This window comes from Ovis canadensis, chromosome 11 (assembly GCF_042477335.2).
Source record: "Ovis canadensis isolate MfBH-ARS-UI-01 breed Bighorn chromosome 11, ARS-UI_OviCan_v2, whole genome shotgun sequence".
Classification (NCBI taxonomy): domain Eukaryota; kingdom Metazoa; phylum Chordata; class Mammalia; order Artiodactyla; family Bovidae; genus Ovis; species Ovis canadensis.
In genome coordinates, this window is record NC_091255.1 from 69,341,339 (window position 1) to 69,367,253 (window position 25,915).

Here is a 25,915-nt window from a genome sequence, read left to right on the forward strand (position 1 = left end):
GAGGCGCAATGAGACGCCCAGGATGGGCCAAACAGAGTGTTTGCTTCCATCTTCTCTTCATTTTCTGAGACATCCTGTGCATGCCACAGTTTCCCCGAGTAAAGCCGCCTTATTTAGAACTTACATTTGCTCCTTTTTCCTGTGGTTACAAGTCCTGCCTGTTGAACATTGGGGTACACGTGTCTCTTTCAATTCTGGTTTCCTCAGTGTGTATGCGCAGCAGTGGGATTGCTGGGTTGTATGGCAGTTCTATTTCCAGTTTTTTAAGGAATCTCCACACTGTTCTCCGTAGTTGCTGTACTAGTTTGCATTCCCACTCAGGATGGGGTACGCATGTACACCCATGCACAATTCATATGAAGGTATGGCAAAAAACCACTACAATATTGTAAAGTAATTAGCCTCCAATTAAACTAAATAAATTAATTTAAAAAATAGAACCCCCAAAAAAGTCCTGCCTGGTGAAGGCTCCTCTAGAGCAGCTTCTCTTGGATTCTTGTATCTTATTTTCCAACCGCCTTACTCCCGTACTGTTGGTTCTGCTTTTTCCTTTTATTTATTTATTTATTTATTTATTTTGAGCCAATAGCTCATTGCCCCCCCTCCTTCTCATTTTGCTCAGTCATGTCCGACTCTTGTGACCCCCATGGACCGTAGCCCACCAGGCTCCTCCATCCATGGGATTCTTCAGGCAAGAACACTGGCGTGGGTTGCCATGTCCTTAGCTCATTGCTAGAGTACAGATATTAATGACTTTTCCTTCCATAATGTTGGTTCTGCTTCCCTTGTGTGTGATTATAGCTTACTGCCGGCGTACGAATATCAATGACTTTTCCTGTGCACTGGAGAAATACTGGAAAGGAGGATTCGTGCCTCTACAAGCTGCCATTAATGCTGCTATTATACAAGTAAGAAAAGCGCTAGTAGTTGAAGTGAGCTAATTCCAGAGGCATCAAGGTTTGATAAAAGATGGTGTCTACTCAGGTCTTCATGTGTTTACATAATGAACTGGGTATCCAAATGGTAAAACTGACATTTAGGTGAAGGAGTACTTTTTTTTTTTTAACTTTAAATTTTCAAGTAGTTTTAGAAAGTTTCAAAAACAATATACAGGGAGGCACCCACCTGTTCTTCATCTAGTTTCTCCTGAAAGTAACATCTTGCATAACCACAGAACAGTATTTAAAACAGGAAATGTACCAGGGTCCGAGCCCCATAGCTTATTCACGTGTCTATACTTTAATGATTGTGTTCATGTGCCTTCTTCTTTAGACGGCAGCAAATCACTATGTGATGGAGGAGTTGATGTCAGTTACTGCTGTAAATATGAAGACGCCACCCTTTATCTTTAAGGAGAACCTTCAAAATGAGATGTTCATTTTTTACTGCTTGCTTTACTTCTCCCCGTTTCTATATTTCCTATCACTCAATGTTACAAGAGAGAGAAAAAAGTATAAGGATTTGATGAACTTGATGGGTCTGCAAGATTCAGCCTTCTGGTAAGTGACTGATTCAAGCAGTGCAAGTGAATAAACAGAGACATTCCGGAGCAGCGGAAGAGTATTACTGTTTTAGAACACAACCACTTAAACTCGATGCACAGCCTACTTTGTTGTTGTTGGGACTTTTTTATTTAGTTCTTATTAAATTTTGCTATGCAAGATAGTGATTATATTTTTCTGGGCTGTATTTCTGTGCCATCATATATTAAGCCAGTGGAACGATAGAGGTACCGTTAAGATCACAGAGAATAAAAAAGAATCACCTAGTGTCAAAAAGAAGATGTGTACCAGACCAGGTGGTGTAATTTTTAAAAAATTTTTATTGGAGGGTAGTTGATTTACAGGGCTTCCCTGGTGGCTCAGACGGTAAAGCGCCTGCCTGCAGTGCGGGAGACCCGGGTTCAATTCCTGGGTCGGGAAGATCCCCTGGAGAAGGAAATGGCACCCCACTCCAGCACTCTTGCCTGGAAAATCCAAAACAGTGTTGTGTTAGTCTCTGCGGGACCACGCGGTGCATCAGATTATACATGTGCACATGTCCACTCTTTTTTTGATTCTTTCCCAATATAGGTCATTACAGAGTCTTGGGTAGAGTTTCCCGTCCTATACAGAAGGTCCTTATTCGCGGTCTATTTTATATGTAGTGTGTATATGTCAATCCCAGCCTCCCGACTTACATCTTCCCACCACCCCCTCCCCATCTGCCTTCCCTTCTGGGCAGGTAGGTTTGTTTCCTGCGCCTGTGACTCTTTCTGTTTTGTAAGTAAGTTCCTTTGTCCCATTTATTTTTAGAGTCCACATTTGTTTTTAGAGTCCACATATAAGCGATATCGTACGATCGTTGTCTTTCCCTCTCTGACTGACTTCACTCAGCCCGACAATCTCTAGGTCCATCTTGGCGTGATTCCCTTCTTTGTGTGTAACTGAGAATCCTTCACTGTGAATGCGTGCCCCGCCTTCCTCATCCGCTCCTCTGCGCATGGGCACGTGGGTCGCTGCCGTTTCCTGGGTCCCGTGGTGGCGCTGCAGTGCACTTGGGGGGGGCGCTGCAGTGTACGTGGGGGGGCTGCAGTGCACGTGGGGGGGCGCTGCAGGGCACGTGGGGGGCGCTGCAGGGCACGTGGGGGGCGCTGCAGGGCACGTGGGGGGGCACTGCAGGGCACGTGGGGGGGCGCTGCAGGGCACGTGGGGGGGCGCTGCAGTGCACGTGGGGGGCTGCAGTGCACGTGGGGGGCGCTGCAGGGCACGTGGGGGGGCGCTGCAGTGCACGTGGGGGGCTGCAGTGCACGTGGGGGGGCGTGCATCATTTTCCGTTTTCTCTGCATCGTTTTCCGTTACGGCCCGGGGCCGTATGGTAGTTCCGTTTTTAGTTGTTTAAAAGAATCTCCGCACTGCCCTCCATGGTGGCGGCACCGACTGACGTTCCTGTGGGAAGGGTAGGAGAGGCCCTTTCTCCACACCCTCTCCAACATGTTTTGTGTGTGGATGCTCTGAGGGTGGCTGTTCTGACCAGTGGCAGGTGATACCTGGTTATAGTTCTGATTTGCCTTCCTCTAATAACGGGTGATGCTGGACATCTTTTCCAGTGCCCTCCCACCTGGCCCACCCAGGGTTATCGCTTGGTTTCTCCCCACTTCCTCCTGTTGAAGAAAGTACAGGCTTATAATGGCTAGTTTCTGTTCAGAGATTGAGTACCAAGGATATATTTTTTTTGGGCAACTAAATGCCGTGTATTGGAGTTGAGATGGCCTATAAGGGTGCCCAGTCCAGAGGTTGGCAGGTAGGAAGCACTTTATAAGAGCACTTGCTTCTTACATTGATATACTTAGATCATATCTTACCCCATTTCACAAATGATTTAATGTGATTTTAACATTTTTATTTCAACATGATTATCATATATGTATGTATGTCTCTGTGTGTGTATATTATAACAAATAATAATTGAGTAGAAACAGAGGTTGAGCAAAATAATGAGTAGATAAGATTAACAGATAAATATGCAAATCATATGATCTGCATATTAAAAAGCAGAGACATCGCTTTGCTGACAAAGGTCCGTATAGTCAAAGCTATGGATTCTTCGGTATTCATGTACAGATGTGAGAGCTGGACCATAAAGAAGGCTGAGCACCCAAGAATGGATACTTTTGAACTAGTGCTGGAGAAGACTCTTGAAAGTCCCTTGGACAGCAAGGAGATCCAACCAGTCTAATCTAAAGGAAATCAGTCCTGAATATTCATTGGAAGGACTGGTGCTGAAGCTGAAGCTCCAATACTTTGGCCACCTAATGCAAAGAACTGACTCATTGGAAAAGACTCTGATGCTGGGAAAGACTGAAGGCAGGAGGAGAAGGGGATGACAGAGGATGAGATGGCTGGATGGCATAAGTGACTCGATAGACATGAGTCTGAGCGAGCTCTGGGAGACGGTGAAGGACATGGAGGCCTGGCGTGCTGCAGGGGGTCATGAAGAGCTAGACACAACTTAACGAGTGAATATAATCTCTAAACCTCGAAGAGGCCAAGGCTCTTAGAGAATTCTGTGATAGCATCAGTTACAAAATTCATACTGTCTAGGAAAAGAAAAAAAAAGAAAAATAATCTGTTTGCTTTACCCTAAAAGAAATTGTGCATTTTTCAGTGTTGAGTCCTGGGAGATATTTCTCTGTATACTCCCCCTAGCAACAAAATGCTGTTTATGGGTATAGTACTTATCTGGAATGGATTAAGGACTACTTATTGAACAGCTCTTTATAAGAAACTTATTTGCTGAAACAAAATTAAGGTCTAGGAAGTTTTAAGTTTCCTATAAAGTATATTTTATTAACAGTAAGAGTTTTAATTCTAATATAACTGAATTATGAAATAGTAAAAGGGGAAAGTGGGTCTTGAAATTTAAAAAAGGAAAGTAATGTTTGTTCAGTGAAACCTTGGGAAATACAAAGAAGTAAATGGTGTTTGTCAGGAGGAAAGAGAGAGAGGAACTCTGTACAAATGACAGTATCCCTGCAGCCATTTTAGGACAGGTAGGCACAAGCCAACTCTAGATTAAAATCAGGAAGGTGCTGGTTATTTAGATGAGGCTTCATTCTCAGGGTAAATGCTTCTTAGTATGCATGTAACCGAAAATTTAGCAAAATGGGTATATGTTAAAACTAACAAGGAAAAGAAAAACCTGAAATGTTCTTATTAAGAACAGAATGTCTAGTGGTAATAAGTTTTACAACACTACCACTTTTTTTTAACTAAAGCAATAAATGTGAAAAGCAGTCAATATTTACTGTAGTGATATCTGAAATTGCTTTGTTTTATCATGAAGCTTTTCATAGATATATTAACATCCCCCCAACTCCACCCACAACTCCCTGCTATAGATTCCTTTTCTAGAAAGGTTTAACTTCCTTCATCCATAGTCCCCACACCCTATGGCTTTTCAGTTCCTACCTAGAGCAGTTCCCTTCTGTACTCAGGAGGTGAATTCTGTAGAATGAGGCGTGCCTCTCCAAAAATGCTGATCGTCTAGTGCAGTCCGGGTCCTTGTAATGACATAAAAGTTTAAAAACCAGTTGAATAAGCAATAATTAAACATGCTCTGATACACAGAGTGCCTGATGAACTATGGATGGAGGTTCGTGACATTGTATAGGAGACAGGAATCAAGACCATCCCCCCAAAAAAAGAAATGCAAAAAAGCAAAATGGCTGTCTGAGGAGGCCTTACAAATAGCTGTGAAAGGAAGAGAAGCCAAAAGCAAAGGAGAAAAGGAAAAATGTACCCATTTGAATGCAGAGTTCCAAAGAATAGCAAGAAGAGATAAGAAAGCCTTCTTCAGCGATCAACGCAAAGAAATAGAGAAAAACAATAGAATGGGAAAGACTGTAGATCTCTTCAAGAAAAGGCAGAGGAACCAGAGATCAAATTGCCAACATCCGCTGGATCATGGAAAAAGCAAGAGAGTTCCAGAAAAACATCTATTTCTGCTTTGTTAACTATGCCAAAGCCTTTGACTGTGTGGATCACAATAAACTGTGGAAAATTCTGGAAGAGATGGGAATACCAGACCACCTGACCTAACCTATATACAGGTCAGGAAGCAACAGTTAGAACTGGACATGGAACAACAGACTGGTTCCAAGAAGGAAAAGGAGTATGTCAAGGCTATATATTATCACCCTTCTTATTTAACTTATATGCAGAGTACATCATGAGAAATGCTGGGCTGGAAGAAGCACAAGCTGGAATCAAGATTGCCGGGAGAAATATCAATCACCTCAGATGCAGATGACAAACATCACCCTTATGGCAGAAAGTGAAGAAGAACTAAAAAGCCTCTTGATGAAAGTGAAAGAGGAGAGTGAAAAAGTCAGCTTAAAGCTCAACATTCAGAAAACAAAGATCATGGCAACTGGTCCCACCACTTCATGGCAAATAGATGGAGAAACAGTGGCAATAGTGGCTGACTTTATTTTTGGGGGCTCCAAAATCACTGCAGATGGTGATTGCAGCCATGAAATTAAAAGATGCTTACCCCTTGGAAGGAAAGTTATGACCAGCCTAGACAGCATATTAAAAAGCAGAGACATTACTTTGTCAACAAAGGTCTGTCTAGTCAAGGCTATGGTTTTTCCAGTGGTCATGTATAGATGTGAGAGTTGAACTATAAAGAAAGCTGAGTGCCAAAGAATTGATGCTTTTGAACTGTGGTGTTGGAGAAGACTCTTGAGAATCCCTTGGACAGCAAGGAGATCCAACCAGTCCATCCTAAGGGAGATCAGTCCTGAGTGTTCATTGGAAGGACTGATGCTGAAGCTGAAACTCCAAACACTTTGGCCACCTGATTCGAAGAACTGACCCCATTTGAAAAGACCCTGATGCTGGGAAAGATTAAAGGTGGGAGGAGAAGGGGATGATAGAGGATGAGATGGCTGGATGGCATCACCGACTCAACGGACATGAGTTTGAGTAAACTCCGGGAGTTGGTGTTGGACAGGGAGGCCTGGCGTGCTGCAGTCCATGGGGCCACAGAGTCAGACACGACTGAGCGACTGAACTGAAACATGCTCTATTGGGATATGTTCATGCAAATTCCCGATTTTAATAAGTTCACTGTTTTCTCCAGCCATTTCTTATTAAGCAGTTTTATGTACAAGGAAGAGCTCTGAACTGACAGAAAGCCTACAGCTGCTCTCTCAGTTCTGTTACTGATTTACTGTGGTGACCTTGAGTAGGACCCTTTAACCAGGAAGAACTGCCATTTACTCATCTGTAAAATGAGAAGCTTGGGCTAAAACACTCTCCAGGTTTCATAGATCTAAGACTGACTGCTATTTCTAATACTCACTTCATAAAAATGTGAACCCCAGCACATCTATAGCAAAACAGTGTGAACACATAAGGGTGTTGCCATAATCTATGTTCCACCGTGTCCAACTCCTTTTGTGACCCCCATGGACTTGTAACCCCCCAGGCTCCTCTGACCATGGGATTCTCCAGGCAAGAACACTGGAGTGGGTTGTCATTCCCTTCTCCAGGCGATCTTCCAGACCCAGGGATCAAACCCGTGTCTCCTGCATTGCCAGGGGATTCTTCACCCTGGAGCCACCTGGGAAACCCACCATGATCGGCATCCGTTTTCAGAAAGAAATGCTGAACAGGAGCAGCAAGCATGCACTGGGCTCAGTGTGGTTATGAGATTCCAACTTTCTACTGGAGGGAAGGCGGGGCTGCTGCTGGCTGCGGTTCTCAGGGACGACCACATCATCAGTTGGCTCCCGGTACATCCACGGTCACTGATGGATCAGCAGCTGTTGTTTCCTTCCAGTTTTATAATGAGAACACTTTGGTAATATATAACAAAGCTGGAAACACAAAATGCTTATCTCCTGGAATTCAGCAATTTCACCTTCAAGAAAAATTGTGTGCACTTTGCCCAAAAAAGGCAAGTGCAAGAACATTCTTAGCAACGTTGCATTAGAAAGACGGCCTGGAAACAGCCTAGACAGCCACGGGCAGGAGAACTCTGAGTCGTGTTCGCCCAGTGAGATGCTATGCAGAGTCTGTGACAGTCACGTGCTGTGAGTGAAGGCGAGTTGCGGAAGAACACAGGCAAGGTGACGCTGCCGAAGCCCGTCCACGTTAGTCGTGCAGTGCGAACGCCGAGGCAGTGTGCAGCCTGACACCAGCGCAGCCAGCGTAGTGCTTTAGCTTGTTGTTCAGTCGCTTAACTGTGTGTGACTCTTTTCCATCCTACGGACCGCAGCACACCAAGCTTCTCTGTCCTTCACTCTCTCCAGGAATTTGCTCAAACTCATGTCCATTGAGTCAATGATGCCATGCAATTATCTCATCCTCTGTCACCCCTCCTCCTCCTGCCCTCAGTCTTTCCCAGCATCAGGGGCTTTTCCAATAAGTCAGTTCTTTGCATCAGGTGGCCAAAATATTGGAGTTTCAGTTTCAGCATCAGTCCTTCCAATGAACATTCAGGACTAACTTCCTTTAGGATGGACTGGTTGGATCTCCTTGCAATCCAAGGGACTCTCAAGAGTCTCCTCCAACACCACAGTTCAAAAGCATCAATTCTTTGGCGCTCAGCTTTCTTCACAGTCCAACTCTCACATGCATATGTGACTACTGGGAAAACCATAGCTTTTCTAAACAGACGTTTGTTGGCAAAGTGATGCCCCTGCTCTTTAATATTCTGTCTAGGTTTGTCATAGCTTTTCTTCCAAGGAGCAAGGATCTGTTAATAGGTGGCAGGTACAAAGGGAGCCATGGTGTATTCTTTAAGTATTTTTGTATGTTTTAAATATTTCATAATGAAGTTAAAGCAACTGAAATATTGTTTGTCTTTTTTAGGCTCTCCTGGGGTTTAATCTATGCTACCTTCATCTTTGTCGCTTCCGTAATCATCACAGTCATCATAACATCTACTGAAATTATCATCCTGACAGGCTTCACGGTCATATTTACTCTCTTTTTCTTGTATGGCTTATCCTTGGTAAGTTCGTACATTTGCTACCATTGTCTCTGCTTTTGGTCTTGGTTATAGGTAACAGAAACAATGTCTGAGCAGGCTCCTGTAGCCACTTCTTTCACGCTGTGTGCGTGTGTGTACGTGAGCGTGTATGTGTGCGTTTGCTTGAGAAGTCTTTATGAGAAAATGATGTAATGTAAATAAAATTGAAACTTTTTTTTTTTTTGCATAAAGGTCTGAATTAATGAAATGATGCATCAAAAAGAAAGAAAATTGTTTTGACTCTAAAAATAGCTAAGATTTTTATAGATTGATGAGAATGTTCTTAAGGGCTACTGCTGCTGCTGAGTCGCTTCAGTCGTGTCCGACTCTGTGCAACCCCATAGACGTCAGCCCACCAGGCTCCGCCGTCCCTGGGATTCTCCAGGCAAGAACACTGGAGTGGGCTGCCATTTCCTTCTCCAATGCAGGAAAGTGAAAAGTGAAAGGGAAGTCGCTCAGTCATTCCTGACTCTTAGCGACCTCGTGGACTGCAGCCTACCAGGCTCCTTTGTACATGGGATTTCCCAGGCAATAGTACTGGCTGAACCCACCTTTTTTTCCCCAAAGGTTCCCTGTTGGATGGTAGCTTTTTGCATCTCTTCTCCTTGTAACATCCCACCCTCGTCTGACCGGCCATGTCACCCTCTCTTCCTTCTCTGAACAGGCTCCTCTGACTTCTTCCACCTTCCAGGGGGTTTTCTGCAAAACACAGTAGACGCTCTTTGTTAATATATTAATTTCTTTCCCTCTTTCCAAGGCTGCACTTTTATCCTTTTCTCAGCTCTTCCTGCAGGCTTTCCAAGTAGATAAGTGGTTAAGAACCTGCCTGCCAGTGCAGGAGTCGGGTTCCATCCCTGGGTCAGAAAGATCCCTTGGAGGAGGGCATGGCAACCCACTCCAGTGTTCTTGCCTAGAGAATCCCGTGGACAGAGGAGCCTGGTGGGCTACAGTCCACGGGGTCGCAAAGAGTCGGAACAGAACTTAGCTACTATACAGCAACAACAGCTCTTCCTGCAGCCTTTCAAGCCCAGCATTTAAGTAGGCAAATAAAGATTCTCCTTACAGGGAGGTTGAGAGATGGATTGAGTATAATTGCCCGTTAATGCCGTTCATCGCTATGTCTGTGATGAACATTTATGTTATGGTACAAAAGTCCTTATTTTGAGGTGGGACCGCTGACCGTCAGTCTGTGCCATGTCTCGGCTCTTGCAGATCGCTCTGGCGTTCCTGATGACTGTGCTGCTAAAGAAAACCTTCCTCACCAGTTTGCTCGTGTTTCTGCTCACCCTCTTCTGGGGGAGTGTGGGATTCACTGCGTTTCACCAACAACTTCCTTCACCTTTGAAGTGGGTTTTCAGTATCTGCAGCCCCTTTGCCTTCAGCGCTGGTCTTAACCAGGTGAGATCACAGCTAATTCTAACACTGTCATCATTTCTAAGAACCTAGAAAAGACTCTCTTGAAAAACAATTACAACTTAAATTCCTATTATTAAAACATTATATTTTTAAAAGTCACTGTTTCCTTCTAATATTGCTTTGATTGCTGTAAAATAGAAAGTTCCCCTAAGAGCCTCATTAGGAGGGCTTCTTAGAGAAACTTCGTAATAAAGTGGTGGTTCTTGCTGCTACACTGAATTATATTTAAGTATTTATTATTATTTTTGTTTGAATCTTAGATTATCCACCTGGATTATACTATGAATGGTGTCGTTTTTCCTGACGCTTCTGGAGACTCATATATAATGATAGCTACTTTTTCCATGTTGACTTTGGATGCCCTTTTATACTTGGTGTTGGCATTATACTTTGACAAAATCCTACCCTGTAAGTAATTACGGTTTTTTCCTGACCTCTACCGGTACTGCTCACATTGAAGATGTTTTTCTTAAAGTTATATATTTTAAGACATAAGGAATGCAAGCATTTCCCATAAAAGACTGAATGATTTCTTTTCCTCTACTTCATAGCTTTAATGGTCTAAAGGAATTGCTACCCAAAAATAATTATTCTTCCGAATATGATATAGTGATACACATTCTAAATATACAATGACGATCATTTTAATTATATTTTAATTAAATATATTTAATTATTATAATTATACTTTAATTGTAATTGTAATATGATTAAATTACATTATAATTACAACCATGTATTATTATAATATAATAATTATATTTTATAATTATAATTCAAATATTATATTTTAAATAATGTTACACTTTTCAAAGATCACTGAAAGTGTTCTCAAAGAATGATATTGAGGGTTTGAATCAGGACAGGCGGGAATAAATTGGTTCTTTAGATGGTTTTGCTTGGCACAGGGACACTGCATAGTGAAAGTGCCTCCTCACCTTTGTCATACGTTGCTCGTATTTACAGCAGTGATCCCCTGGAGGAGGGCAGGGCACTCCACTCCAGTATGCGTGCCTGGAAAATCCCATGGATGGAGGAACCTGGCAGGCTACAGTCCATGGGATCACAAAAAGTCAGACTTCACTTTATTACCCAGTTAGACTTTCTTTATCTTGAAAACAACTAAAAATTTCACATAAGTCTAGACTTCCTAACACATACTAGAATCAGCGTGCTTTTTTACCTGAATGATCCTACTTATCTATTTTATTTTTTATGTTTCTTCCACTTTGACTGGATTTAAATTTGATCTGTATATTCCTACATGTTTATCTGTCTGTCTGTCTGTCACTTCTGGTTAACATCTGAAGGCTCTTAGTAGCAAATGCAGTTCCATTTTTTAAAATCTAGAGAATGACCATGGGTTCATCCTGAATAAATTAAGTTCTCCATGTACCATATCATCGATGTACCATATAGATTTCAGTATTTCGCTCAATCATCCTGTTGAGTCACATGATTTCTTAAGTTCACAAGCATATTTAAAATTATTTTTATGTGCCATGTGAAGGCTTTTCCCACTCAATATGTGATTTAATCATTATCCTAAACACATTTTAGAAAGCAATTTATTCAAGTCTTTAATTTATACCTTATCAAGGGTTCTGTTATACTGTTTACTTTTCGTAATAATGTCCTTTCTTTTTAATTTTCATTGTTTCCTTCACTCTCAAGACTTCTTCTCGATAATAGGGAGTTAGAAAGCAATATTTGTGATGCTTAAAAGTCCAAGACATTCTGCACTGCTCTAAAGAAGGCTTATGTGCTCACTGTTTTCATGGTACTGAACAAATGTTTTACCACCTCTTGATTAGATGGAAACGAGTCCCATTATTCGCCATTGTTTTTCCTGAACTCCTCATCTTGCATCCAACACCGGAGAACTGGTAGTCATGTCGATGAGAAAGACGTGGACCCTGAGCCCCGCTCTGATGATCACTGTGAGCCCGTAGCCCCAGAATTCCAGGGCAGAGAAGCCGTCAGGTAGTCACTCGTGTACTGATATGAGGGCGCAGGAAATGAGCTCACTGAAAAAGTTCATTTAAGCGTCGCTGGTTGATGGTGTCCTTTGATTTCTGCCGCACGTCGGGTGGCTCAGTTGCATATTCTTTTCCCCCGTGGTCTGTCACGGGATGCTGACAGTTCCCTGTTCTGCACAGCAGGGCCCTGCCGCGTATCCGTCCTGTTTGTAACAGTTTGCCTCTGCTAACCCCGAACTCCCGGTCCCTCCCCCCACTCCTTGGCAACCGCGTGTTTCCGTTTGTGAGTCTGTTCCTGGCTCGTGGGTTCGTTCACCTGTGTCGTGCTTGAGACCCCACACGTGAGAGATGCCGCACGCCGTCCGTCTTCCTCTTTCTGCCTCTCTGCACTCGGCACGATCGTCTCTAGCTGCATCCCCGTTGCTGCCAAGGGCGGTCGTTCCCTCCTCTTTCGGGGCCGAGTGGCGCTCCGTGCGAGCGTCCGCCGCAGCCTCTGCGTCCGCTCGTCCGTCGATGGGCGCTGAGGCTGTTTCCGTGGCTCGCCTGCGGTCGACAGTGCTGCTGTGGACACTGGGTGTACGCATCCTTTCGGATTAGAGTCTTCTCCGGATATGAGCCCAGGAATGGCACTGCTGCATCGTATGGCAACTCTGTGTTTAGTTTATTGAGGAAGATTGCCTACTGTTTAGGGCCTCCCTGGTGGCTCAGGCCTGGGTTCAGTCCCTGGGTCGGGGAGATCCCCTGGAGGAGGAAATGGCAACCCCACTCCAGTGCTCTTGCCTGCTATCTAGGTTGGTCATAACTTTTCTTCCAAGGAGTAAGCGTCTTTTAATTTCAAAGTCACCACCTGCAGTGATTCTGGAGCCCCCCAAAATAAAGTCTGACACTGTTTCCACTGTTTCCCCGTCTGTTTCCCATGCTGGTCTTAGGGTCTCTGAATCCTTTCCTCTGTACTTTTGACTGGCTTCTACTGTCTAATGGAAGAAGTAAGAAATTTTGAATCAGCGTGTCTGCTCTAAACACCGTGGTTTGTCATCTTGAAATCCAAAATCAAGCAGCCTCTCCCAAGGGGAAGTTTATGTATTAAAATGCTGAGGTCCCACACCCATGGGGTCTCACTATACCCAGAAAGGCAGAAATAAAGTGTCCTCTTGGATTCAGCAGCTTTGACGCCTTTTCTTTTAAATCTCCAGACTCTTTGCTCTAACCTGCCCACCGCCAGCATTCCTGGTTGATAAATGTCCTTACCTTTATTCTCATTCAGGGTCAGAAAGGAGGGTGAAGTTTCCCTTTGAACTCAAAGATGCATTATATGTGGTCTTATGAGGTCGTGACATTGCTCATCTGTCTGAGCTTGATTCTTGCTTTGCCCTATATCTGTTTCCTTTGAAATTTTAGTGTGTATTCAAGCTTGGTGATCACTGATCTAGAAGTGTGTGTGTGTGTGTGTGTGTGTGTGTGTGTGTGTGTGTGTGTTTGATGAAGCAATCCCAGGTGACACAGTACTAAAGAATCCGCCTGCCAGTGTAGGCAATAACAGGGACACAGGTTTGATCCCTGGAAGGTCCTCTGGAGGAGGAAATGGCAAGCCATCCAGTATTCTTGCCTGGAGAACTGAATGGGCAGAGGGGCCTGGTGGGCTGCGTCCACGGGGCTGCATAGATCCGACATGATTGAGCACACACATTTACTTGGCTGTACTGGGTCTTGGTCGTGGCGTGCAGGATCTTTCTGACCTTCTTTGATGCATGTGGGATCTATTGCTGTGGCGTGTGAACCCTTAGTTGTGGCTGTGGGATCTGGTTCGATGACCAGGGATCAAACCCAGGCTCCCTGCATTGGGAACCTGGAGTCTTATCCACTGGACCACCCGTGCACGCTCAGTCGCTAAGTCACATCTGACTCTTTGCAGTCCCATGGACTGTAGCCCACCAGGCTCCTCTCTCACCCTAACTGTAACTTTCTAAAGGGGCTCTTTAATCTTCCCCCTTAGGGGAAGCGTTTAGTCAGATATAAGTCTTGGTCTTTCTGAGTAGACTGTTATGTCATCTTTTTTCACATAAAGTTGGCTGCCTCTCTGTAACTCAAGTTATTCGTGATCTGTACAATTGTAACTTTTCTATTGGCTACCTAAGCACCCATTTTTTTTTCATTTCAGAATCAGAAATGTTAAAAAAGTATATAAAGAAAAGACTGGGAAAGTGGAAGTACTGAAAGGTAAAGAAAAACTTGCATTGTTTCATTGACTTTTTAAACAAATGGAAAAAGTTCAGTGTAAAAAATTACAGATTATAGATAAGCAAAACAGAAAAAAGTATAAACAGCCCACCTCCACTACCTGGAGACTCACCGCAATTAAGAATTGGATGTAAAACCCTTCCAGATGTCTCATGGATCTACTTATCTACGAAAATGGAAGCATACAAAGAAAAATGTCACTATTTTAAAAGATGACTTTGCCATTAGCGATACTTTATTGTATTTGCACTGTAAGGAAAGAATATTGAGACTTAAAATGGATAAATTTTTATATTAGTCAAGGAATATACATAGTCCATATGTATTGGCAAGATTCAGTTCAGTTCAGTTCAGTCGCTCAGTCGTGTCCGACTCTTTTCAACCCCATGAATTGCAGCACGCCAGGCTTCCCTGTCCATCACCAACTCCCGGAGTTCACTCAGACTCACGTCCGTCGAGTCGGTGATGCCATCCAGCCACCTCATCCTCTGTCGCCCCTCCTCCTCCTGCCCCCAATCCCTCCCAGCATCAGAGTCTTTTCCAATGAGTCACTCATCGCATGAGGTGGCCAGAGTACTGCAAGATTAACATAAGAGAAATAAACACCTTTGTTGCTGTTCTTGTTTAGTTGCTAAGCTGTGTCTGACTCTTTGTGACCCACGGACTGTAGCCCACCAGGCTCCTCTGTCCGTGGAATTTCCCAGGCAAGAATACTGGAGTGGGCTGCCAGTCCCTCCTCCAGGGCATCTTCCCGACTCAGGGGTTGAACCTGGCTCTCCTGCGCTGCAGGCAGATGCTTTACCCCTGAGCCACAAGTCAGTACCCTACAATAACCATAGTTTACGATTCCTAGTGAACTGACATATTTGAAACTGAGTATTCTCACAAATATATTTCTATGACAAACAAACGTTTGTAGGAAGCATCAAAGTTAGTGGTGACATTTCATAGAGGACAGCTTGCTGTATAGATAATTATTTTTAGGAGGAATATCTTTTTAGAAGAGACAGAAGCCTTAACAGCTAAAAAAGGAAGAGCCGTCAGCCCTCCCAAGGTTGCAAGTTCTCGGTCCACTTTGCTTACGTTACATGCAAACAAATGCAGATCCCTTAGCTCAATTTTGCTTCTTCCTTTGAGAGTATGTCTTCCCTTTGAAAATTTAATGTACCTGTGTAAACATTTTGGGTTTTTTCCTAGTTGATAAAAATTGCTGTTATTCACATTCCCTTCTGCATCTTTTAAAAATGTCTCCTTATATTATGCATTTAAGATGGATAAATGGAAAGACTCCCAAAGTATTTCTTCCTGACAGTCGAATTTTATTTTTATCCGAAAGCATCTAGACCTGTGGTTTCTCTTTTAAATTATAGCCGAAGACACGTTAAAGTATTTTTAAATATCTCATTTCCATTTTCAGAGCCCAGTATGAACCACTTTTGCCCTCACCAATATGTCTAAATAGTTCCAGCTTCTGCAAGGGTGTGTTCTATTTTTAAAAGTAGCAGAACCTTAAACAATTTTAAAGCATCGAACATCAATAGGTGTAAAAATATATGAAACAACCCACTGGAGTTGCTCTTCGGGAAGTAAAGGTGGTGGCTGTCCCTCTTATCTTTCTCCCCCCGAGGCAGCTGGTTCATGCGGCCACTGGGAACGCCTTTGAAAACATGCCCTTGAAATAACTTGTCTGTAGTGAAGGACAGGGAAGCCTGGTGTGCTGCAGTTCATGGGGTCGCGAAGAGTCAGACACGGCTTAGCGAGTGAATAATAACAACAGTCTAATAGCTGAATGGAGTTAAATAGCACTCCCTTCTAGGGATACCATGACTTACTTAACTCACACAATGGTGTATGAAATTCAGTTTGTTTTCAGTTTTTACCCTGTCATAAAAACACTATCGTGAACATTCTTGCTCAGTCTTTGTAAAGATTGCTAATAACTTCCTGAATAAAAATTTCTAGAAACAGAATTATTCAAATGGGTCCATATTTTTAAGATTCTTGGTTGAAGTACCAAATCATTTCCTTCCAAGATTATAAAAATTCATACTCCCACAAGCAGTTATTAACAACAAAAATAATAGTAGCAACGAACACTCAAGGCTTATTGAGCACCTAGTGTGTGCTGAGAAGAATGCTCAGGGACCCGCCTGGACGTTTCCTTTAACCCAGGAGATCCTGACTCCTCTTCCACTTTACATATGAGGAAACTGAGGCTTCCGTTTCTTTTTTCAGATCGTTTGTGTAATTTTCCGGATAACTAGCGTCCCTTTTATCCTTGAAAACACTGATCTTTCCCTTTAAAAACAATGAGCATAAGATGTGTCAGTGCGCTTCTTTAGTTTTCTCCATATTGTTTATTAATTAACTCGTATTTGTAACAGATTCGAAAGCTTGTTTCATTGATTATAATTTCTTATCTTGACTTTGGTCCATTTTAGGTTTGTTTCTGATTCTATTGGTCAGTGTATTCTAGACCGATAATATATTATCTATTAGATTTTCTCCACTGTATAACTGTATTACTAATATCTTAATTATTATGGTTCTCAAATATATTTTAATATCTTGCAGCCAAGACTGATCTCTTACTATTCTGCAGATTTTCCTAATCATTTGAGTCTGTTCTTCCAATGACCTTTTAGAATCTTTCAGTCAGATTGCAAGTGAGGGTTTAATGGATTAGATTACAACAGGAAGCATTTTCTCTTATAATTATTTTTTACTAGTATATTTAATAACTGTGTAAACCAGCCTTATAAAGTTTTGTCTATCATCCAGATAGAAAATAGATGAACTGAAAGTTCAGTCCAGCCATTAAATTCAATATTATTAGAAAGCAGGGCACTTATTTTACCTGAAAGACCTTGATCATTTAGATACGATGGTTTTACAAGATTCTTAAGAATTTCATCTTGTTCTGTTCAACAACTTTCTGTAATGAAGTTTGGATTTCACATGGTGGTAAAGCAAATAAAGAGAAAATAATATCTCAAAGAATTTTTAGCTCAATGATTTTTCTTTTTTAACAAAAGAATACAAAAATGGAATTAAGGTGAAATACAGATTTTTGGTGAATGTGTTTTAAAAGATAGTTAATGCCATGAAAAAGGTTTATGATTAAATATTTGAAAAGGCAGCCTAGAAAAAAATATAGACAAAGTTTATAAGTATATTTACATAGTCATATGTGCAAATATACACATGATACAAATGTATTATAATGAGGCTATTGGGAATTATGGTTGATTTTTATCTTAAGTGATTGCGCTTATTTCTCAAATATTCTACAGTAAAGATGTTATTTTAGCAACCAGGAAAATACTGAATATTATGTATTTTAAACTGTTGAAATGCTTCAAAAACACAATTAACATAAAGTGTCTTGTTCTGTTTTTAGAAATGGCCCTATCTATTGCCCTCTTATTTATAATGCTGATGTTTTGTTCTGAAAATAGGCTTGTGCTTTGACGTCTATGAAGGTCAGATCACGGCAATTCTGGGTCACAGTGGGGCTGGCAAATCGGCGTTGCTGCGCGTCCTTAGCGGGTCGTCTGTTCCAACAGAAGGTGAGCAAAAGACGCTTCCCAAAGGCGAGCAGCCTGAGTACGGGATGGGGCCGTGTGTGCCTTTTCATTTTCAGGTTGTAATTTAACCGCCTTAGAGGAAGTGATGTTCGTTTATCTAAAGCTGTTTACCAGAGCTACAGGATTTTATAGATATTTTCGATTTCCCAAATTTTCATGAAAAAAATCTTTGTTGCTGTGTGATATTTCAGGGGAGATACTGTGTATACGCTATTCTCAACATCTATGCTGAGAGTAGTTAGTGGTTGCTAATAAATAATAAAATCATCATTTTAGATGCTTCTGAATATATGCCAATATTTTCCTAAATAAGATCTACAGACATTAATAAAATGTATTATCTGACCAATATTAAATTATTTTAACTTCTATTCTTAGGATCAGTTACCATCTATAATAAAAATCTCTCTGAAATGCAAGACTTGGAGGAAATCCAAAAGATAACTGGTGTTTGTCCTCAATTCAATGTTCACTTTGACACGCTCACTGTAAAGGAGAACCTCAGGCTGTTTGCAAAAATAAAAGGAATTCAGCCAAAGGACGTGGAACAAGAGGTACACGGGTGTGCTCAGAGTCTCTGAACTGCCGCACATTTGCCAAGTTAAATCAGTGATTTACTGCTCTCTTGTAAATGAAATGCAGGCAGTGAGATCCTTAAATATATATTATATATATACATATGGCCTTCTCTGGTGGGTCAGCTGGTGAAGAATCCACATGCAATGTGGGAGACCTGGGTTTGATCCCTGGGTTAGGAAGAACCCCTGGAGAAGGGAATGGCTACCGATTCCACATAATATGAATCATCTTGGATGTCAAGCTTTGTTTATTTCTTGTCTAGGTACAAAGAGTTTTACTGGAATTGGACATAGAGAACATTCAGGATAATCTTGCTACACTTTTAAGTGAAGGTCAAAAAAGAAAGCTGACCATTGGGATTGCCCTTTTAGGAGATCCTCAAGTAAGTGAGATTATACAGGAGGAGGATTGCGGAGTGAGCGTCAGGACAAGGTCCAGCTCGTGTGTGTGTGTGTGTGTGTGTGTGTGTGTAATAAAACATTTTACTGTAAACACAGATGATTCTTCCTCTTCCTCCCTCTTCTTTCTCTCATCCTTCTTGAAACATAACTGACCTACAGCACTATGTGACCTCCAGGTGCGCGGCGCCGTGATTTAATATTCCTGTGCGTTACAGAATGACCTCCACCATCAATCTAGCCATCTGCCATCGCGCAAAGTAGCTGGAATACTGCTGACTCTGCCCCGTGCAGCACACTGGACGGGGCTCGTTTACCTGCAACTGGACGTTGCTGCCTCTCAGTCCCCCTCACCTATTTCACCATCCTCCCACCCCGCTCCCTTCTGGCAACACCTGGTCCTTCTCTCTGCCTGTGAGCTTGTTTCTGATTTGCTCTGCTTGCTAGTTTGCTTTGATTTTTAGATTCCGCATGGAAATGGGGTCATGCAGCATTTGTCTCTCTCTGACTTCTGCTTAATACCTAGAGCGCAATACGCTCCAGGTCTATCCCTGTCGTCACAAATGCAAGCGTTAATTCTGTGTTTGGCTGAGTGATATTCCACTATAGACACATATAGACGCCACGTCTTCTTTATCCATTCCCTGCCGATGGACGTTTAGGTGGCTTCCATATCTTGGACACTATGAATAGCACTGCAGTGAACATAAGGACCCATGTGTCTTTTTGAATTACTGTTTTGGGTTGTTTTTGTGGATTTTTTTTTTTTAAATACAGGAGTAAACTTTCTGGGTTGTATGGTAGTTCAATTTTCAATTTCAGCTTTTGAGGAAACCCCATACTGTTTTCCGTAGTGACTGCACATTCCCAGCAACAGTGTACAAGGGTCCTATTTTTCCCGCATCCTTACCAATATGTGCTATTCATTGTCTTTCGGATGAGAGCCATTCGGACAGGTGTGAGTGATATATCCTTGTGATTTTGATGTGCATTTTTTCCCCCTGATGGTTAGTGATGTTGACTAGCTCATGTGTCTGTTGGCTATAAATATGTCTTCTTTTAAAAATGTCTGTTCAGATACCTTGACCATTTTGTAATCAGGTTTTTTTTTTATAGAGAGTCCTGTGAGTCCTTTGTATATTTTGGATGTTAATTCCTTATTGGTCAAATCATTTGCAAGCACCTTTTCCCACGTGGTAGGCAGCCTTTTGGGTTTTTTGATAGTTTCCATCCCCCTGCAAAAACGCTTTATTTTGGTTTTATAGTTATTTCAGTTATCTATTTTACTTTAGAATTTATTCTTATTTGTTTTTTAATCTTTTGGCCACACCACATGGCCTGAGAGAGCTTGGTTCCCAAGCAGGGATCCAACCTGCATCCCCTGCATTGGAAATGCAGAGTCTTAGCCACTGGACTGCCAGGGAGGCCCCTGCAAAAGCTTGTGAGCTTGGTGCAGCCCCATCCATTTATTTCTGCTTTGGCTTCCCTTGCCTGAGGAGGCCTATCCAAAAAAATACTGCTAAGACCAATGTCAAAGAATGAAGCTCTTCTTTCACCCCTGAAAGTGGTCCAGTTTTTGTTACAATGTATCCAGAGAGAACACAGGATGGGTCATCGTGAGTGTTAGTATATTGGACACAAGTGCTGGGCAGTCATTGTTTGGCACGGTTTTCGGTCGAGAGAAATGGTGTCTATATCTTCATCCACCGTAGGTTTTGCTATTAGATGAGCCAACTGCGGGATTGGACCCTTTCTCAAGACATCGAGTGTGGAGCTTCCTCAGGGAGCGCAAGGCAGGCCGCGTGATCCTCCTGAGCACCAACCTGACGGATGAAGCGGACATCCTGGCTGGTAACTGCAGCTTCTGTCTCAGTCTGACAGTGAAGAATTCGGGAGGCGTGGATTCCCAGGGCAAGACTGCTGCTCTTGCTCCCTCAGTGTGTCTATACGGCACAGGAATCCGGGGAATGACTGCGGTCTCGCCCCACTGTAGCACTCCTCACCGGCTCTGCGTATGCTGGGCTGTGGGCGCTAATGAACCCGTGCCGACAGCTTCTCAGATCAGCTCCGATTAGTTTCAGCATCCCAATCTCCTTTCATGCCTGTTTGGTTGAAAATGTCCCCTCATTTTGTATCATCCAGAGTAGAAAATATGCTTATGGAATTTATGGTTTGTTTATTTTTTTTCAAGAAGTATCAGAGGCCACTGAGGTAGACTGGAATGCAGAAGCTCATTTTTTTTATTAATTTAATTTTTTAACTTTTTATCTTCTGTTGGAGTATAGTCGATGAGCAGTTTTGTAATAGTTCCAGTTGCACAGCAGAGAAATTCAGCTAAACATATCAGTTCAGTTCAGTCGCTCAGTCGTGTCTGACTCTTTGCAACCCCATGGACTGCAGCACGCCAGGCCTCCCTGTCCATCACCAACTCCTGGAGCTTGCTCAGACTTATGTCCATTGAGTTTGTGATGCCATTCAACCATCTCATCTTCTGTCTTCCCCATTTCCTCCTGCCTTCAATCTTTCCCTGCATCAGGGTCTTTTCTAATGAGTCAGCTCTTTGCATCAGGTGGCCAAAGTATTAGAGTTTCAGCTTCAACATCAGTCCTTCCATTGAATATTCAGGACTGATTTCCTTTAGGATGGACTGGTTGGATCTCCTTGCAGTCCAAGGGACTCTCAAGAGTCTCCTCCAACATCACAGTTCAAAACATACATTTATCCATTCTCCCATGCAGAAGTTTATTTTATTTACTTTTAACTTTATTTTATACACAATAACATTTAAAAATATTTTTTAAACATTAAAATCATTTTGTGTTGGGGTATAGTTGATTAACAGTGTTGCAATAGTTTCAGGCAAAAGGCAAAGGGACTCAGCCTTACATACACGTGTATCCTTTCTCCCCCAAACGCCCCTCCCTTCTAGGCTGGCAGAAGCTCATTTTAAATGCGTCCATTTCGGTGCATGTCTCATGCTTTTAAAAGCTCATGAGATGGAGTTAGGCCCTCGCAGGACACTTCTTTGGAAATCTGAGTCCTGGCACCCCCCCACCCCATGTTTTCCACACAGTGAGGAGGTGATGACCCCGTCTTCCCTCTCTCGCTTCTTTCTGCCCAGATAGGAAAGTGATCCTGTCCAACGGGAGGCTGAAGTGTGTGGGCTCCTCTGTCTTTCTGAAGCGAAGATGGGGTCTCGGCTATCACCTAAGGTAAAGGCACCGAGGGTGGCCTGGCTCTGTAGACACATCTTCAGTGATGGGCTGTCTCCCAGGTGGGCCGCCCTGAGAGAGACTGGGACCTCACGCTTCAGCTCGCTCAGCTGGGTTGGTCCAGGTCTGCCGCGTGCTCCTCTGTATTCTTGTTGCCTGCATCTTCCCCAGCGCTGAGGATGGGGCAGGCTTCAAAGGGAGAGGCCCTGGCGGACTGATGATGGCCTCCCGGACCCCCATCCAGGCTGAGGCCGTGTGTGGTCTGACCTCATGGACCCCCGTCCAGGCTGAGGCCGTGGGTGGTCTGACAGGCCTCGACCTTTTCCTGCCCTGAATCTCCTCAGCTGACCCATGCAGAACTCCGGTAGATGGCCATCCTTTCACAGGACACGAAGTCAAGTCCTTCCAGAAGCTACCACCAACAGGCAGTCAATCTGGAGACAAAGAGCGGAGGACTGTGTCTAACCAGCGAGTGTATCCAGGCCAAACCAATACTTTTTGGAAAAAACCTTGATGATGAAACAAAGCATGGGTGAAGGGCAGATTTCCCTATTAGACACTAATTTTTTACCATCGGCACAGTCTGATGTAATAATTATTTTCCCTAAGAAATCTCTTCTGCCTAATGTTCCTGCCTGCCTGTGTTTCTCTTCATACTTGACATATCATTTTAATCGCATTACTTATTTTTGTGTACTTGGAGTTGTTTTGAGCTGATACATCTCTGTATAGATCCCAAGATTTTCCAAACTGATGACATCATTATTACTGTTATTCTTTCCTATTTGTTTGCTCCCTAAAGCCAAGTAAACTAATACACAAAGGCTAGAAATCTGATAAGAGCTCTGTTTTTGTGGCAGCGGCAGAGAAAACACAAATGAACTGTCTTTCCTTTTATATATTAGTTTGTACAGAAATGAAACGTGTGATCCAGAAAAAATAACATCTCTCATTAATCACCACATCCCTGATGCTAAATTGAAAACGGAAAGCAAAGAAAAGCTTGTGTATACATTGCCTGTGGAAAAGACAAATAAATTTCCAGGTAATTTAAGTACAAGTACAAGGGGACGAACTTGGGAACAAGTGTTCACACCATTATTGCAGCTTTCATATGTGGGGGATTTGGATTTTGTTGGGGTTGAGTTTCTCAAGGAGCTGAAGCTGAGATGAGAACTTCCAAGTGGAGCTGTCCAACGGCCAAGTGGATAGTTGGCTATGGGATACAGGAATTCGGAGAGCAGAGTGAGAGCTGAATCTGGGAATCACTCACTCAGTGATTCGGGTTGAGTCTATTGAATCTGTGTATTAGATGGACTTAATGCAAGGGACTGGATTAATGAGCAGGTGGTATAGGACTGAATCCCCAAGAGAGAGTGGAGGACGGGTCAGAGCGCGGTGGAGATCCGCAGCCCCCGGGGCAGTTGGAGGAGAAACGAGAGTTTGCTCTTATTAACTCAAGGGAGAAAATGTTTCCAGAAGAAGGGTATAGTCGACAGCTTTGAATGTCACTAAATTTTAAAAAGAGAGAGACCAAGTTTAAAGAATAAAAACAAACTACTCCCCCCCAGCCAAGAAAACGTATTCATTGAATTAAGAAAATTGGAATCACTGGTGCTTGCGAACAGTAGCTTCTGGGCAGGTGGCGGGGGGATGAGGGCAGCCTTTGGGTCTGTGTAGGTTAGGTGTGGATAGGAGTGGCCAGTGAGAGAGCAGAAGAGACGGATCTTGGGAGCGGTGGGCGCTTTTGGTGGGAGGAGCAGGGTCTCCCTTTCTTTGCTGGTGCTTGTCGTGTGCGCGCGCACACGTCTTTGCCCAGTGGGTGACCTTACAGCATTTTGGCACGTGACCTGGGATGACCGGGTACTTGCAGACGCTGATGATGCAGGAGATAAAAGGAGGAGGTAATTGGGGACGTCCCTGAGAGCCCCAGAGGGGGAGGGGGTCAGGACCCAAATCAAAGAGGCGGCCTTGGGTGGCAGAGCTGCAGATCACCCGGAAGGAAAGTCAGCAATAGAAGCAGAAACGCACAGTGATTGTGGGGTGACAGAGATTTGAGGGGCCATGGTGATTTGAGGGGCGATGGCGGTTTGAGGGGCGACAGCAGTTTGAGGGGTGACGGTGGTTTGTGGGGCGACAGCGACTTGAGGGGCGATGGTGATTTGTGGGGTGATGGTGGTTTGAGGGGCGATGGTGATTTGTGGGGTGACAGTTGATTTATGGGGTGTTGGTGAGAAGGTGGCTCTCTCTCTGATCACTCGTCTTTCCTCAAAGAGGTTTGCGGGCACGTCGTGAGCTGTAGGCAGACGATGGAGGCAGAGGGTTTGTGCATGAGGGTGGGCGGGTGGGGAGGCCTCCCGCTTCATGTCTCAGAGGGAGTGCACCCTGGTGAAATTTTGCCTCCAAAGAAGGGGCTTCTGCACAACATTCGGCATCATCGTTCGGACAGGGGTCCGTTCACTAGGCTTAGCTGTTGACGTGGTATTCAGATGTCTCTGTCCCCTCCTGTTGTCTTAGACCTTTTCGGTGACCTTGATGAGGGTTGCAGCCTGGGTGTGATGAGTTATGAGGTTTCCACATCAACTCTGAATGAAGTCGTCACGAAACTGGAAGGAAACTCAGTGGCTGAGCAAGGTACATCCGTTTGTATGCATCATGGAAGACCAATGTCCAAAGGGTCATGTGCCAGCTTAGTATCTAGAGTGTCTTGTGTGTGGCTCTCGCCAGGGAACGAGACACATTCCAGATCTGATTGTGCTGTTTGGGAAGGACTGTCAACCTTTTCCTCACGTCGTCACTAGGACTAAACACAGGTCCCTTCTTGGCACGTCCCAGACGTCCCTTCAGAAACGATTCACTTCCTCTTTTAGCGGCTGTCTCCTCTCCCAGAGAATCCCTGCTTCATGGATGCTCTGAGGATGTCAGAGGCTCTCCAACAGGGTCATGAGGTCTGAGCAGATGTTTCTCGTCAAGATTGCCCTTGCCTTGTTCATATGCAGAATTCCACCGAGCCCTTAATGGGGAAAAGGGTTCAATAATCTCCTGAGGTGTGTTTTGGTGGTGGTGGTGGTCATTTAGTTGCTAAGCCATGTCCGACTCTTTGCGACTCTCCTTTATGTAAACCGCCAGGCTCCTCTGTCCATGGGATTTCCCAGACAAGAATACTGGAGTGGGTTGTGATTTCCTTCTCCAAGGGATCTTCCCGACCCAGGGACTGAACCCTGGCCTCAATCAGTGGGCCTCTCGCATTGACAGGCAGATCCCTTACCGCTGCGCCACCAGGGAAGCCCAGCGTGTGTTTAATGGGTGATGATGGAAAGAGCTGCCGCTTCAGCCTTCGTGGCAGACGCTTGGATCCACGTGTGGCTGTGTTGCAACTACCTTCCTATGATGACCTTTATGGGCTTTTCAGGTGGCTCAGTCGCCAAGAATCCTCCCGCAGTGCAGGATGTGTGGGTTCAGCCCCGGCCGGGAAGATCCCCTGGAGAAGGAAATGGCAACCCACTCCCGCATTCTTGCCCAGAAACCCCAGGGACAGAGGAGCCTGGTGGGCTACCGTCCTTGGGGTTGCCGAGTCGGAGACGGCTGAGCGACTAACAAGCAACAGAATAGCCTTTGTAACAGACGCCCTGGACACACGTTTTCACCCCAGAGAATCAGGCCGACAGCAGTTAGATGCTTCGTCCCAAATCATGCTGCCCGTACGGCATGTACTTGGGAATCGGGTACCGATCTAGTGGTTTCAGATCTGACAATTTTTCCGCATAAAATTCTAAGTAGATATTTAGGCATCCATGATTGGGTGTTCCTGTGGAAGAGATTTCTTGAAATCCTCAGAATATTGTCACATATGAGACCTTCTCTGTCTTTCCAAAGACTGGGCATAATGTGATCATCTTTCCTGAGCTCCACGTTTGGTATGAATTCACCGTGTTTATTGAATGTGTGCATCACGTACCTCATTTGTTTCCGACCTTCTTTGCTTT

At 43.7% G+C, this 25,915-nt stretch overlaps 1 protein-coding gene across 2 annotated transcripts in view; it reads left to right on the forward strand.

Moving 5' to 3' along the window:
• ABCA6 (ATP binding cassette subfamily A member 6) overlaps positions 1–25,915 on the forward strand; it is a 60,778-nt gene that overhangs the window by 6,677 nt on the left and 28,186 nt on the right. For both annotated transcript variants that reach the window (XR_011246895.1, XM_069542246.1), the window contains exons 6-19: positions 802–908; positions 1,273–1,499; positions 8,361–8,502; positions 9,733–9,918; positions 10,197–10,344; positions 11,751–11,919; positions 14,074–14,132; positions 17,612–17,722; positions 18,119–18,294; positions 18,582–18,701; positions 20,430–20,568; positions 21,839–21,929; positions 22,835–22,974; positions 24,447–24,563. Coding sequence is in view for 1 of the 2 variants with exons in the window: in XM_069542246.1 (XP_069398347.1) it covers positions 802–908; positions 1,273–1,499; positions 8,361–8,502; positions 9,733–9,918; positions 10,197–10,344; positions 11,751–11,919; positions 14,074–14,132; positions 17,612–17,722; positions 18,119–18,294; positions 18,582–18,701; positions 20,430–20,568; positions 21,839–21,929; positions 22,835–22,974; positions 24,447–24,563 (1,932 nt within the window). In the remaining variant the exon portion in view is untranslated. The remainder of the gene's footprint in view (positions 1–801; positions 909–1,272; positions 1,500–8,360; positions 8,503–9,732; positions 9,919–10,196; positions 10,345–11,750; positions 11,920–14,073; positions 14,133–17,611; positions 17,723–18,118; positions 18,295–18,581; positions 18,702–20,429; positions 20,569–21,838; positions 21,930–22,834; positions 22,975–24,446; positions 24,564–25,915) is intronic.